The sequence below is a fragment of the Falco peregrinus genome, chromosome 7 (genome assembly GCF_023634155.1).
Source record: "Falco peregrinus isolate bFalPer1 chromosome 7, bFalPer1.pri, whole genome shotgun sequence".
Lineage (NCBI taxonomy): Eukaryota > Metazoa > Chordata > Aves > Falconiformes > Falconidae > Falco > Falco peregrinus.
In genome coordinates, this window is record NC_073727.1 from 42,044,008 (window position 1) to 42,059,799 (window position 15,792).

General features: G+C 42.7%; 1 protein-coding gene across 8 annotated transcripts in view; it reads right to left on the minus strand.

Moving 5' to 3' along the window:
* Positions 1–6,018: 6,018 nt before the first annotated feature.
* Positions 6,019–15,792, minus strand: part of PLAGL1 (PLAG1 like zinc finger 1) — a 50,440-nt gene continuing 40,666 nt past the window's right edge. For all 8 annotated transcript variants that reach the window (XM_055810649.1, XM_055810652.1, XM_055810648.1 and 5 more), the window contains 3 exons: positions 13,782–13,901; positions 12,308–12,804; positions 6,019–11,932 (listed from right to left, as the gene is read on the minus strand). In XM_055810649.1, coding sequence (XP_055666624.1) covers positions 10,663–11,932; positions 12,308–12,804; positions 13,782–13,901 — 1,887 coding nt within the window. In that variant the 3' untranslated portion in view covers positions 6,019–10,662. The remainder of the gene's footprint in view (positions 11,933–12,307; positions 12,805–13,781; positions 13,902–15,792) is intronic.

The following is a 15,792-nucleotide window of genomic DNA, read 5'->3' on the forward strand; positions in this document are numbered from 1 at the left end:
TCCCTTTTAAGTGCCCTTTGGTCTGCCACAACCAGAGTGTTTTGTTGGAGTGCATTTTTCTTTTATCCATCTTCTGGTGCTGTGAATAGACAGCAAAGGGCTAAATCAGCTTTCCTATGCCTTTCAAAAAAAGCAGATTTATCTTCTTTGTAATGTTTTCCCTTTTCTCAGAGAGGAAGAACCCCCACTCTAAGATTTTGCTCTGTCCCTTGCAAAGGGAAAATATAATTTGTCTTCCTTTATTTCCATTACAGAAACAGCCAGTGAAGAAATCTAACTGGAGGCAGAACCACTCTAAGATTTTGCTCTGTCCCTTGCAAAGGGAAAATATGGTTTGTCTTCCTTTATTTCCTTTACAGAAACAGCCAGTGAAGAAATCTAACTGGAGGCAGAACCATGAGGATTTTATTAATACTATTTAGTCAACCAAGCAGGTCACAAAAGCTGTGAAGGATGGCCACCCTCTCCCACAAAGCATCAGTCCAGGTTTGTGGTCTTCTTTATCTTAATACTGTTCTTGTACTGATCTTTGGTAAAGCGGTGACTTCTTATTATCCACATCGAGGCTTCAGTTTTGCACCCCCCGGCACAACACAGCATGAACATTAATTCCCTCCATACTCTAATTTTCAAAAAAACCTCCGTGTTTCTTGGCTTAGATTGAGTAGGAGTGCAATGCAAAGGTAGTAAGGAGGATGAGAAAACTAATTTGTACCTTTTAAATTTAAAGACAGGCAGTTTCGGGTCTAATATTAGATGATGCTTTGGGAGGAGAGTTGGGATGCCTGTGTTGTAGCGCAGGCTGTACCACAACATAACAGAGGGTGAAATACATCCCTTCATCTTTCAAAATAACTGTAGTGCATGTGGGCTTCCCCAGTCCCATGTGGTGGCTTTACCAACTGTCCCCTTCCCCACCCAACCGTGCAGATAGGGGAAGTCATTCAGAAAAAGATGGGTTTACTACTAATACCAGGTGTGGTCTCTGCACAGAGATCACTGTTAGTTACAGATCCAAAAAGGTGCACATTTCTCATGATATGTGCTTTATGAAATGTGTGAGCAATCTTGGAAAAGGTCTCAGTGCAGTCCTGCCTGTGCTGGGAAGGCAGAGGGGGGGAGGAGGAAGGGGGGGCTCTCTGGGCTCACTTCCAGAGCATGAATTTGTGACTGATAGCAAAACCAGCTGCCGTGATTCCAGACTTTCTCCTCTTCTAGATGACAGCGATGCAGTATAAGCAGCAGGACACCATCTTCCTTCCTTGATTGGGGTCAAGCTCTTCTCTGAATTTCCACTGCTGAATTCTTTAATGACTGTTATTTCTCGTCTGACTCTAAAAGCCGACCTCTCCCTTTCCTCCTCCCTCCTGGAGGAAACAGAGTTGTGCAAGAGCAGCAGTAGTTGTGGATAAAGGTACTGGAGAGCTGCTTTTTAGGAAAGACAAAATTGCTGAGAGGTCTAGCGAGGGTGTATATCCTACACTACAGAACTGTATATCCTATACTACAGGACTGGAGAGAAAGCAGATGGACTGTGGGGAGGGGAGGGAGATTCCCCTTCCTGCTCTTCCTCCTTCAAATAGAGCCCAAAGCTCCCCCCGACAGGTCCCTCTGCCAGCCCCCCAAAGCCAGGGACATGCCTTGTCTCATTCCCTCTCCTGTGTTCAGAACCATCTTGCCCACACTGCTGGTCCGGAACTGGCTTTTGGTGGCTGATTTGGTCATCTTTTCTGGGCTGAAAGAAACAATTTGTAAAGATACTGTATCTGTAATATCAGGATAAGAACGCTTGGGCTGCTTTTGTAAAAGGCATTGGGTCAGGGAGGGAGGGTCTGAGACCGGCAGGGGCAGTGCCAGGGCTGAATGTGACTGCAAAGACCCCAAACACTGACCGTGCATCAGACCGAGTAGGACTGTACCAGTGATAAGTGTTGCTGAATAACTTTTAGCAGAAAGTAGTCTTAAAATCATTTGTTTTGACCACTCTAGGGATTTTTAAATAATGCTTTTTCTGCAGAATTGTTAATTGTGGGGTTGGGGGTGGGAATAGGACAAAGATAATAAAATCTGCTTTTATTAATCCTCAGGGATTTATTTCTGAAAGCAATTACTGTTTGCTGGGTTAATACCGTAAGCACATATTTTAGGATCCCAAGTGCTTTTTTAAAGGAGGTTTTTGTAGTTCTCCCAAGTTTGTACTTTGGGAGCTGATGGGAACTCACCACAGTCACCTGCTGAGGGAGTCAGGATTTGAAGTGCAGCTTGAGGGAAGCAGGGCACTTCTGCAGGGTATAAACCGTGATGCAAATTGTTCCTTTCTTATGGTCAGACTATATTCCGTGCCCACACTGCTCATGGAGATTTAATGATGCTGCAGCGCAGAGGCACATGAAGTTTTGCAAAGAACAAGCTGCCCACCGTGCCTTTGCTGCAAAGCCCACCGGACAGGCTTTGGTAAGCACAGTGGCACTGGTCTTGTCCTGGAGGCAGGTTTGCCAAACTGTAGTTTATGGTGAGTGAAGGCCTATATTAATATGAAACTCAAGATTCCAGGGAAGTTGGTAAACTCTTCAGACAAGATACGTGCTGAGCATCAGCTAGGGGTTCCCTGAAACGGGAACCCTTTGTCTGATGAAAAAAGTGACAGAATGTGATAGTACAAAAAAGTTGGACAACAATTTCTTCAGACTCTTCTGCGATGGGATTCCAGGGTAACAGCTGTAGGGGAGCAGAAACCTGGCAGCTTTCGCAATACATAAAGCTCTTCCCGTTCAGTAAGGTTCCCTGCTGTTGGCATGTTTGCTGTTCCCTGCAAATGTACCGCTGATTTATTCCCTGGTCACCAGACACGATGCCAAAGGGCTAAGTCCCTTTGAGGAACCCAAAAAGTGGAGCTAATTGACAGTCTCTTGAAGTGAGCTTCTATTTTATTATAGAAAAAACACGGCTTCCTAGTGGCAGGAGTCGTGTCTTTTCCCTTGTTCCTTCCTAGCACTGCTTCAACAGCGACTTGCAGAGTTTTCACTGGGTTCTGTAAGCTTCTTGCTAGAATGGAGTGTGGATTGTGCATCTTCTTTTTAAGGCAAGCAACCAGTGACTCAGAGGAAACCCCCAACCTTAACATTTGCTGTGTTATCACTTCAGAAGACAGTATACGAAGGTGCCAATACAGATGAACCTAGGCCAGGTAGGGAGTTCATTTAGCCGTATTTATGTTTTTCTTACAACAAACAAAATGTATTTGAAGTGGCGGGTGGCATTTTTAAAGCAGATCCTAGGCTTTGGAATCCAGTTTTCTGATAGAATAATGAAGTTTTAATATTTTGGGGTGGGTTTTTTTGCAAGTCCAGGCCTTGACATGAAACCCTAAACTCATTTCTGTACAACACCTTTTAGAAATAAGAAGGGCCAACAATTTCCAAGTGGATGTTGTTAACATTGAATGGCTTTCCCAGTCATTATCCTGATCCATTGTGTCGAGTGTATGCACAGAGGTTTTTGTGTAGGTCCGCAGGAGGGACATCTTAGCTGTCAGTTAGAGGTCCTCAAACAGATATATCTATATAGACCTAAAATATGTAGTCTGGATGTGAGGTTCCTTCTGTCCCATAAAGGACTCCATAACTTTTAATCTTTGATTTTAAGGTTCATTCCATCTTCTTTTTTTCTAAGTCCATTTAGATGAAGCATCAAGCTTTGTATGCTGTTTGTTCCATGTGACTTTCCCCTTGTTGATTCAGCCTTAAAAAAAACCCAACAAAACCACCACATCCCTAAAAGAGTTCCCTTGAAAGAGGATACCATATAATGTGTTTGCTAGCACCCACTGCTGCCCGTAATCATGACCTGTATGCCGGTCTTGTCTATGCTTCTGATGTATTATGTCTGTGTTTAGAAGAGGTATTATAAAGTTATTTTAATGGTTATTTGTAGTATACAATTTGTGAACAATAATACATACTGCTCTGTCAATATCTTTGATCCCTATGGTTCAGGGTTTTATGATGAATTTATGTAGGTTATAGTTTTTTTACAGCCAATACATTTTTTTAAATAATGATCTGCAGAGACCTCTCCAGGAATACTGCAGAAAACCAGAAAATCATTGGGTGAATCTACTGGAAAAAAATCTTCAGGAAAGTTTGGGTAAGAAATATTTTTTTTTATTATTTCAACATTGTAACATGAAAGGACCTAATTTGCTTTTGTGTATATACAATACCCTTTTGCCGTGTTTGCTGTGTGAGCTTCTATGTGTTAATTGAAGCAACCAATTGCACTGAAAACTTTTGCAGAGCTCCTCATGTTCCCACTACAGGCTGCCGAGAATATTCATCTTGGTGTTAAATGTTCTTTGGTTTGGAGCAGCTCCATATCAAGTAGGCAGTGACTGTGTTCTGCCGTAACAGGCATTCTGAGAGGATTTGCTGATTGATAATGCAGGTCTTGTGCTCTCACAATGTGCTTTTATTATCTGAGGAAGATGCCAGCATCTGTTTCAATAATTGCTATGTCAGGATGATGGTGTGGAGTTTCTTCCTTCTTCTCAATGTTTACTTTCCCAGACCTTGATGTTTGGTGCTTCTGCTCTTCAGACCATGCAGTCAGTGTTGTTCCCATCTGGGGCCATGCAGAGTCGTGTCAGAACAGCAAGGCGGCCTTCCAGCACCTGCTTAAGGTGCTTGTGGTGCTATTGTGCAAATGGCTCAGCTGATCAGCATCTTGCACCCCTGTGAGATGCATACAAATGCAGAATATGAGATCCTGGCAGGGAATGTGGCCGAGATGCATTCCCTGTAGCTGGCAAGATATTTTGAGCCTGGGAGATGAGCTTGTGAAGAATGCTTAGAGCGTGGGATGAGCAGTGATGTGCATAAAATCTGTTGCAGAGACTCACATTCAAAGTCTTTGCAGGGTCCTTCTATGTAGCGTTTTGCTGTCCTTGATTGACCTTCAACTGTGGGGAAGGCTGCAACGGGCATGGCAGTGTTCAGTCCACGGGGCCATCAACTCTACCTACCTTCTTGACTTTGCCAGCTACAGGAAAAACTGTTGACAGCACCCAGTAGTCTCATCTGGTGTTCACTCCTCAGATGACCTGTGACTATGTTAACAGTGTGGTAACTCCTGTGGTTATTGTGCAGAGTCTTGCAGACCATCAACAGAGATTTACCGATAGCATCACCATTCTCGAGGTTTAGCCAGCAAACTCTGAAACTCGAGGCTTGATAGACTTGGGGAGGAGACAACTCTTTCCCTACGGATACTGGTGAGTCCAGGTATCACTGGGGTTGCAGTTGCAGCCAGTTTACACAGGCTTGGGACAGTTGGTGCCTCCAGGTCCCCAGGACTGACAGCTATGTTAGAGTCCAAAATACGAGAGCCCTGTTGATGACCCTGGGAACTGTGGAAGCGACTGGCCTGGGTAAGCTTGTAGGTGCTGAGCCGTTGGCAACTGCTGTTGCATTTTCGCTAAAACTTGAGCTCTGCCAGGTGATTTGCAGAGTACTTTGGGCTAGTGAGAGATCAGTTTCAGTGCTGCCCAACTGTGCTTTCTAGCTGAGAAAGCAGACGTGAGAAACTGGCTTTGAGCGGTGCAAATAAATGTTCTTATTCTTAATGTGTCTGGAAGTGGTTTCCAGGATGAGCTTCTCCATCACCTTCCCAGGGATCAAGGTTTAATCTTCTCAGATAAAATGGAGTGAAATACAAAAGCTGTTTCTATACAAATAACAAGTATATGGCTATATAGCTTCTTGCTGCTTTCAGGCCACAAATCCGCAACAGAAGGTAGAGTGGCTGGTTGGCAAGGATGTGTTAAGGTTTTCTTCTGATGCATTATGGAAGACATTAAGCAACCCAGTTTTCCAGCACCTCTTCCACCTGAAGTGCTACAGCTACCACATGCAATAATAAGCAAATTAATTTCTTTTGTGGCTTACGGCTCCCCGTCCCCTGTCCCCCATCCCCCCCCCCCCCCCCGCTTTGCTGTGATATATTGAACAAGACAAATTAACATTTTGGAATTTCATGTATATATTTAATAGAATCTTCCAGTAAGCAATAAATGATAAATGACAGTGATTGATAAGTGATAAATGGCCATGTGTGCTGTGCATCAGTTTCAAAGCGCTTCAAGTTCAGAATAACTAAACCCAAATCTCATTCTCACATTTAAAAACTTCAATTGCTTTTAGAGATTGATTGGTAAGACAGAAATGTTCTGGAGGCACATCCCTTCTTATTTTTTGGCCACCTGACTATTACCAGCCTTGGATCACCTTGCATAAACTCCAGTGTTTCAACATGTTGGGTCTTTTTAGCCCAAAAATTTCCAATAAGGCTTTCAATTAAAATCCATAGGAATTTTCTTGCCTATTAAATATTTATAAAGTAAATGAAGATGGAAAGTAGTTGGACACAGCAGTAATAAATACCAGACCTTACAGAGTTTAATGAAACACTACGTAGGCTCTAGCTAATAGTGATTAGATAAATACAGAAAGAATTACACTGAAGGAAGTGTAACTCCTAGAGCTAGACTCAGAAACAGCTGGGAAATTAGCCCAAATATATTAAAGCAGTGCTGCTTAGCCTTTTTTTCAATCCAGAAAGAAGAGCGGGGGGAATCTCATGCCAAACTATTCTGTGCAATGTTACCACAGTTGCTTTCTTTTACAAGCAAATCCTCAAAAGTTAGAGCAAGTTTTACTGTATTTTTGTTGTTGCTCCTGCCTCCCTGGTTATTTTCTGTCTGTGTGCAGAAGTGTTTGATTTCACAGCTCACTTTCCAGTAGCTTACATAAAATGTAATTATAGGGGCAGGAACAGTGTATTGAAGAACAGTACTTAAAAATTCTGCTAGCAGGAAATGGATCAATTATTAATACATGGAACTTACCACCCTATTTCAGCCTGTGAAAAACTCCCTGGAATTAACAGCAATTCATTGGTTAAGAAAATGGAGCATCCCAACAGGAACAGCTGGTAAAAACTGAAGGAAAAAAGAAATTAATGTGGTTCCTATAGGGGACTGGAACTGAGCACTAGAAATATTTATGTTTACATGAAGGATGCAGTCTTTTGGTTCCATGTAGTCTAATTTTAGCTCCTTAACGTTATTTCAGCAGGTTTACATGGCTTCCTTTTATTTTTTTGTATGAGACCAAATGTTTTACAAGTTTCACTATTTTATGGTATCATTTGATTATAGTAATTCTGTTGTTTAGCAGCCACGTATTGCTCTGCTTCTACAGATTTTCAAGCAGATTCAGATTAAAAAGTATTTTTATCTCTATTAGGATGTGAGGTAAAAAGGACTGAGATCTCCCAGATCCTTCCGTTCCATCTCTTAGCATGGCGTAGCAGCTGCCTTCCCCCTGCCAGCTCTCTGCCCTTGCACCTTCTTCTCCCATTTGTACCAGAGAGGAGGGAGGACCGGCTACTGGTTGGGCTGCATTCCTCCTCCGCTGCACCCCGGCGTGTGCGGAGCCACCTCTCCCCACACCGGTGCATGAGCCAAAGGCAGTGCCACCGGACAGATGTCCTGCAGCTCTTGCTGCCTTCTCCACTGTCACTGCCTGAAGTCACACGTGCCTGCCTGGTGCAGCCCCATCCTCTCAGACACACAGGTGAGCCCAGGGAGAGCTGGCGAGGACCTGCTCTGTTCCCGCACCCCTCCTTTAGCACTGCCTTGCCTATGATATTAGCCCCACGAAACGGAAACTACTGCTCTTTCAGCAATGCAGTATTCGGGCCCACACCAGGCAGGTCTGCTGAGCCCAAAGAATTTGTTTGCACAGAAACAAATCATTCTCGAGCCTCAGCTACTGCTGGCCTCTCAAAAATGCTCACAGAAGTCCCCCTAACAAACCTATGAGAAAGTCCAGACCTACTTTTATTAGATGACTTGGATGTACCCCCTGAGTTGTAAGACTTTTAAAACAAAACATTTTTTCTGCGAACAGAACCTTTTGAAATAACCTGCCTGCCTTTGTGGTGGGATATCATCAGCTTCCTCTATACTGATGATGTCAAGAATCTGCAAAAAGAAATCTGAATGGACTAAGAGTTAAAGCTGCAATATTACGTATCTAAGGTTTGCTTCTGCTTTACTTTTTGACACAATCATTGTGTGATTTTTTTTTAAAGCATTTTAATATCAAAGGTGGTTATTTTCTTTTTACTTGAATGAGGCTTGGTCTTTAACTTGTAGTTACATATGGTAAGCATCTCTTATCAATGCATCTTTCCATGTTTCAGAACAGGCTGAGGTCAGGCAGCAGCACCGCTCTTGGCAGCTCAGAGCTCAGGCACCCTGCTACAGTTGAGCAGCTGAAAGAACACGTGTCAGTCTAGCTCAGTGTTTGCAAAACGTTTTCTTCTTAACATCTCTGTTTTAATTCAATGTATTTCAGTAATTAGTTACATGTTTTATAGAAGCACAAACCAAAATAAAAAAATGTCTATTAACAGTATACGATCAGGCAGTACTACAAAATTTCTGGGTTGGTTTGTTTGGTTTTTTTCTTACAAGTACATAAGCTTAAATGAAGCCAAGTGAATACAATTTGCAGGAACAAGGAAAACAATGCAGTAAGTGAATATACACACACCTTTCTAAGTCCAGATGAAAATATGAGCCTACCTGTAACAGCTGCTAACTGGGCATGGCTGTGCAGCACCACTCTTCCTCCTCCTGTTATCATTACAAGAATGATCTTAAACTTCCTTCTGGTTTGCCTTATGCCAAAAATTTTCATAACAAAAAATACCCCTCCAACAGTGTATCTGAAGAACATATTCTCGCATGAACTGTAATACAACAACCTTTCCTTAATCCAAGTACTGATAAACTTGTAAGAATATTTGCATCACTGTAGTTGTACAATGTCATTGTAGTTCATTAACAGCAAACCAGCAATCATTTAAAAATATTTTTTATTTGAAGCTGTTGGGAAATATTCCTGTGAATTAATGGGGGGGAAGAGAACACATTTGCTTCATGCTGTATTTGTAATGATCATTAAATACTATTAACTCTCTTTGGATTTAATGGAAGAGTAGCTCTCAGGGTTTGAGAATCTACTCAGATTGAGAAATCCTGTGTCTCTTTTAGCTGCAACGGAATCCATCAGTAACTGCATCATCCACTGAAACCAGGATTATTTTTTTTTTTGTAACTATGGGTTAGGCAAGAAAGTAAATCGTGAACAGTTTGGTTTGTTGGGTTTTTTTTTAAAATGTCATCTGCTGGGAGATGTGATTTTTGCAGTTTCTGCTAGTTCACGCATCAGATGATAGGACTGTCACACCAACACATCATCAACTGGAAATGTACATGGACAATTTACCCCAGGAAACAAACAAAAGTCCACATGGTTCTGGTTTGGAAGAAACTAAGGCTGGAAGTCCAGCTGTAGCTGTCCCAATGCTACTGAGCAAAAGCCCTATGATTAAAATGGCCTCAGCTGTTATCACACCCACTAATTTCAGGCAACACTTGTGAGGCAGGTTCATAACCTGGTTGTAAACAGGGGCCCAGTGTCAACGCACCCCTGCAGCCCTTCTATACATGGACCTGCCCCTGGCACCACAGAGGTGTCACTTGGTCACAGGCTCCCCTGGGCCAGGGTTGGCTTTCTGTGAAGGAATCCACATTTCAGATGGCTATGACTAATGATAATTTCCCAGACTAAACAAAGGCCATTTTTATCAACAAAACGTGAATAAAGGCCCCTTAGGTAGGAAGCATTATTTTTTATTGAGTGTTAAATCAATTAAGCCTTAGCCCAGTGGGGTAACAAGTGCTTAAATTTAACCAAATGCTTCAGTGTTTCATGAGAGAGAAAGAGACAGACCAGTGTCTGATACCTTGCCAGATCCAGTTGTAAGTGAAAACTAATGTTTTGCTCTAACCTTTGAGACAACTCACTTCCCATTCTGAAAGCTGCACGTATACAAGACATCAGTTCTTACACAGTCATGCAGAAGTGGTAGTTATTTCCAGCCCTAGAAAAAAAAATGCAGGAGATGCACACAGCTCAGTTGCACTTCAGAAAACAAAATCTAGTTAAACATAATCACAACAGTTATCTTCTTCATTTAAAAAAAGTGAAAAAAGGAGGGAAGATTTACTCTTGGAATGATTCTGATTTAAATTAAAGATTCATCAAGTTCAGTAATTAAGCGCTTAACAGAAATCTATGTGATGTTGATAAATTGTTTGTTACGTGTATAAATCTGCTGTGATTTATGGCTCATTAAAATGATTTTCCTGTGATTTCCCCCTTCTTCCCATTTATCCTAATCCTATTTCTCCTACTGCAGCAGCCACAGTTTCATTGTGCCTGTTATGATGCTTTGCTGTCATTGCAGGTATTTATTCAGTTGTTTGCATGAAAAGGTAGAAACAAAAATATAGAGGGCGTTGAGGGAAGTATGTTAGTTCTCCTATTTTCATATGCTAAAAACCTAATAGTAGTATGAAAAATAGAGCTTCTTATTTATTAACATCCTGAATATAACTACCATGTTCATAACATGCTTTGAAAATGTTTGGGGCAGTTTTTCTTCAAAACCAAACCAAACCACACCACCCCATCCTAACACATTTAAAAAGAACAGTCTCGAAAAAAAAGCCCAGCCAAACCACAGTGACAGTTATTTGAAGGCATGGTGAAAATGAGGCAACGTTACAGAATTGGTAGTGGATGGAAAGGAACGAGGAAGATGATGCAGATGGTTTATGGCCATCCCACCAGCTGCTAGCTGAAGACCTTGCTGTTGGCCAAGGCCATTCAGCCTGTGTGATGGTTCCTCTGGACCAAATGTCATCGTGATGTCCCCAGTAGTGTTCTGGTTGTCACCTGGTGGGAGCTGCCAGAAACTCATCACATGAGTTAGATCCATGAAAGGCAGGCTCGTAGTTTCAGCTGCTGCTTCTGTCTCCTTGTGCACTGGATACTTGTTAGTATCCCCTGCAGGCCCTGAGGAAGCTTCTTCCAGACTGATTTTGTGGAGAGACTGAGGTTCTGGTAACGGCAGGTCCTCAAGATGCACATTGTAACCTTTAACATCCACTTTTATTGGCAGATTCTTGAGGGATCCTGCTGCAAATGAGGTAGAACTAATGTCATATTTATTAGGCTGCTGAAGGTTCAGGTTGGCAGGAATGGCTGCTGAGCATGGTGCGGGATGGACAGCTGGAAGGCCGTCTGCACAGCCCATCCTTTGCAAGTGAGAAGTTTCAAGAGGAAGAGCGGTTTGTAAGCTCGGCTGGGAATGGAGATGTGAACAGTTGTATTCCTCTGATTCTGAACTATTCAAAATCCCATTCTGCACAGAGACCCCTTCAGGAAAAGGGGGCAGTGTGCTGGCATCTTCCTTCAGTCTGAATGGAAAAAGCTGGTCAAGGAGACCCACTGAATCACCATTCTGCAACCTGCTTTTCAGCAGTTCTTGTGAATGAGTCTTCCTAGTATGGCGGGTCAAGTGGTCCTTCCGCCCAAACCTCTGGGCACAAAACTGGCACAGAAAGTCTTTGCAGCCTGTGTGAACTACCATGTGACGTCGCACATCTTTACGGGTATAGAAGTGACGCTCACAGTGGTCACACTTATGTTTCTTTTCCTTTGTGTTGCCAGCTGGCTTCCCTGCATGGCTTTTGAGGTGTTCCAACAAAACTTCAGTACCACCAAACTCCTGGGCACATACCCTACAGGTAAGGTCCCCACTGGTGGCTGCATGCAGAGCCAAGTGTCTCTTATAGCCTAGCTTGGTGTTGTACTTCTTGCCACAGTCTTCACACTTGAAGGCCATCTTGTTAGGGTCATGAGTCTGAAGGTGGTTCTTTAGATGGTCTTTCCTGTGAAAGGTCTTCTCACAGTAGCCACACTGGTGAGATTTCTGTGGAGAATGAGTGGCTGAATGCCTAAGACAAAAACAACAAAAAATGTATTGGTATTTACATTTACTCTAGTACATTTACTCCTGCAGCTTCAAGACTTGACAACACTGGAGGAAGGCATTTTCAAAAGTTCACAGATTATTAGTATAAGCTTAACTTTTTTTTTTCGGGGGGAAGGTGTTAATCATAAAGCATAGATTAGGTTAAAACTGCTCAACATAATCTTTTTGAGTAGTCACTGCAATTGAGAAAGACTAATTTTCTCCAATTCCACCAAAACAGGAATAATAAAAACTAGAATTCAGAGAATAACTGTCACTAGGACGCCCCAGAGGAAAAAGATGTCCTTATTTTTTTCCCCACACCCCCATCAGATAAGGAATGCCTTCAGAGCTGTACCTGAGCAGTTTATATTTGGAAATGAAGGCTTTTGCGCATCCGTGCTGTGAACACTTGTAGGGACGCTCCCCTTTGTGCACGTAACTGTGGACTGTGAGCTTGTCAATGGAATCGAATATCTTCCCACAGAGTCGGCACGGGTAACTGTCTGGCTGCTTCACTTCTCTTCCCTTCAACAGTGAAGACCGGCTGTTTCTCCATTTAGGTATAAACCTCACAAGAGCATCACAAGTGCTTCCCGAGCTGGCACAGCCAAGCTTTGCAGCAGAGGAACAGGAAATGGTCCCAAAGCACTGAGCAATGCTTTTGCCTAATGCTGTTCCCCTCAGTTTCCCTTTAACTTTGCTTTTTGCTTTTACAGGTCCCAATTTATTTTGTGGTCTGAACTTGGTGGTAACGACTCGGTCTTTAAGGATGCACTGGTGAGATTCCAGCAGAGCAAAAGTTGCAAAAGTGCTTCTACAGCTGGAGCATATCCAAGGGTCTACGGGCTCCTTCTGCAATAAAAAAAGAAACAGGTCCTTCTTGTTAGCCATGCTAAGGAAACGTAATTTTCTTCTCACTGACCCTGCATCTTCTGGGCTTTCCCAAGACCTGTGATTGTCCTTTGATATTTACTTCAACGTACTACCACACAGCCGTTCAGTTTGAAGTGGATTCTCTCTAGAAATCTACAAACTCAAAGGGGAAAAAATGGCTGGCTGAATACTGATTTCCATGGTTTTGTTTAGCGTTTACTGTAACAGTTCCGAGTTGTTCACCTTTGTTTATTTGTGCTTACTGAATTCCAAAGTCTCTACATTTGTTCCTGTTATGGAATTGCTCATAGAAGCAGTTGCAATTTGTATCTTATCCTTAGACTGACACAATTTATCTGCTATTGCAACAGTACAAAAATTGGGTGGGTTTCTGAACACAAATGTATTTTAGCCATACAGGACTTCCCTATATTTTGGGCCAAATCCATGCTTTACCAGGCAGCAATAGTTAATGCCTCCAGGACAGTGTTCCTCGCTTAGCTTGACATTTGGCATTAGACTTTCTTAAACTTAATAACAAACACCTTAGGCTTGGGGATCTCAAACCTATCCTGACTTAGAGGCATTAAAACATTTTTCTGGCAAGCAACACATTATTGGGAAGTATTATTTCTGTGGAAATAAGAGCTCTACTTGCTTCTGTTGGATTCTCTTTAAATATTGACATTCTAAAAATTCCAATGAAAAATAAAAAAACCCCAACAAACCCAGTCACTGATGAAATGTACTTCCAATTAATACACGGCCATGTGCTTCCTTAGCTGCCTCTACATTTTATGTAAGCTTCTCATAACATGTCCTTACTTCCCCTGGCTCTTGGGCTAGCTTGCTCTGGAGAGCATGGTGAGGCTATGTCCACTCTGTTTGAGAAAGCGTGAAAATAAACTGTAATTTACTGTCCTGTGATGGCTTGAATGCAGATTAAGGGTACTTACTCCTACGGGAGGCAAAGGATAGACATCAGATTCTTCTTTAATGAAGACCGCAGAAGCTTCCATAAATTTGGCATAATCGGCAGCATACCACACTTTCAGTTCTGTGTGGGGTTCAATTGGCTGTGAATGGAAGAAATCAGCACGTTTACTTGTGCCAGTTTTCCTGTACCAAACAATACTGCGGGTTGGAGGGGTAGGGGTGCGCAATTTATTGTCCTTACCCAAGCTGTACTCTTTGAATCAGCTCAAATTATTGGTAACATTGTTCTGAGATCCAAGCACTTTTTGAGCGTTACTATCCGCTAGGGTTTGACACTTTCACGGTTTCTAAAAGCAGAAATGCCATATACAGAGATTGGGGGGGGGGGGGGGGGGGGCAGTAACAGGAGGGGTGCCTCGGCCCTCATGACCTTTGTTCAGTGAGATGTGTTGTCTGTGAGGTCCAGACATCCAGCAGTCCTTCCAGGCAACACCCCATGCCCATTCCTTGATGTCTCAAAGCCCAGTGAACACAACACTTAACTACAGGGTACAGGCAAAGGAAAAATGCATCGTGAAAGCACAACAGCTTGGATGCCTCCTGGACGAGTCGCATGGTTGTGTCGTAGTACCCACTGCGCGTGGGTGCAGAGCTGATCACTATGTGGGCTGCAAGTCAAATTTGTGTGTTTCCATGCACTGACTCTGATGTGCCAGACTCACTATACATGTGTTTTACTGCACCTCTGCCCTCCTTTCACTGAAGCCTGCCCACACAGGACTAAGGGAGCCCATAATCTAGTGTTTCCCGTCCAGCCATGCCTGCCCAAATCTTTCCTTAGACTGACTATAACCTCCTCTGACAAATACTTTCAGTCAATAATACAGTAAATAGAAGAAGACAGCACTGATTACACTCACTGGCTAAAGTTGTATTAGTTATTTAAAAGCAAAGGAGAAAACTAACTTTGGGATCATGATTTACATGACTCCCTGGCCCTGTACACAATTTTCTTAAATTCAGCATTGTTGCAACAGGGGTAGAGCCAATCTGCACTGTACCTGTAGTTTTATTTTAAATAAGCTAAACTTGTGCCACTGAAAAGAACCAGCTAGCCTGGAAGGACTGCATCTGAGTCTTATTCCACAAAATGTGACATCTTAAAATGCACTTATTTTATAACATTGGTGTTAGATAAGCATAGTAGGTGAAAGTCAACTCAGATTGTGAATGCTGACAGATGACGGGTAACAGCATGTATAATGTTGAAAACTGAACTTCTGAACTCCCAAGCACAAGCCTGCTTGCTAACTACAACCAGTGTGGGTTCGTTGTATGTTTTGATAACACCTGGCCTAAATGTGCTGAATTCTCCACTCAATAAAGGACATGAGGCAGAGCCACTAACTAGGAGGCTGATCAGGCATCGTGCTCCTGCATATAGTCTATTTAGATGGAGAAAACCAAGCCTCAGGGAGCTTTGCAGGGACAAATGCCTGGGGATGCACTGGGACCTTGGCCAGTGACACCTGAAACTGGTACCCAGAAACAGCTGCACAGCATGATACTGTCATGACTTTCTGCCCAGCATTCCTGGACCAGTGGCAATCTCCTCTGTAGGAAGCTGAGACCCAGTCATCCATGTGACTTTGGAGGGAGAGCAAGTGCATCAGTGTGTGAAATAATCAAGTAAGGTAACAGTAAAACTGAGATTAAACACCAGTATCCAAATCCATTACTAGTTGTCATTTATTGTGTCTCAGAGTCTGAGAACTGTCTCAAAAACACTTAAGAGAAAGCTATGGTAGCACCCACGTGAAACTCCTGTGATCAGACAGACAGCAACCATGGATCACTTTTATCCCCTCACAATTCTATAATTTTTTAAAGCATTTATTTCTAGGACTGCAGTCATTAGATCAGCAAGTACGCCAATGGTGCTGTTAGTATACCACTCACATGTATGCTTTTGTAGCTGCAGTTTCATGTCACTGAAATCCCATCTCTTTGTAAAAACTGAGTAAAGAAGCC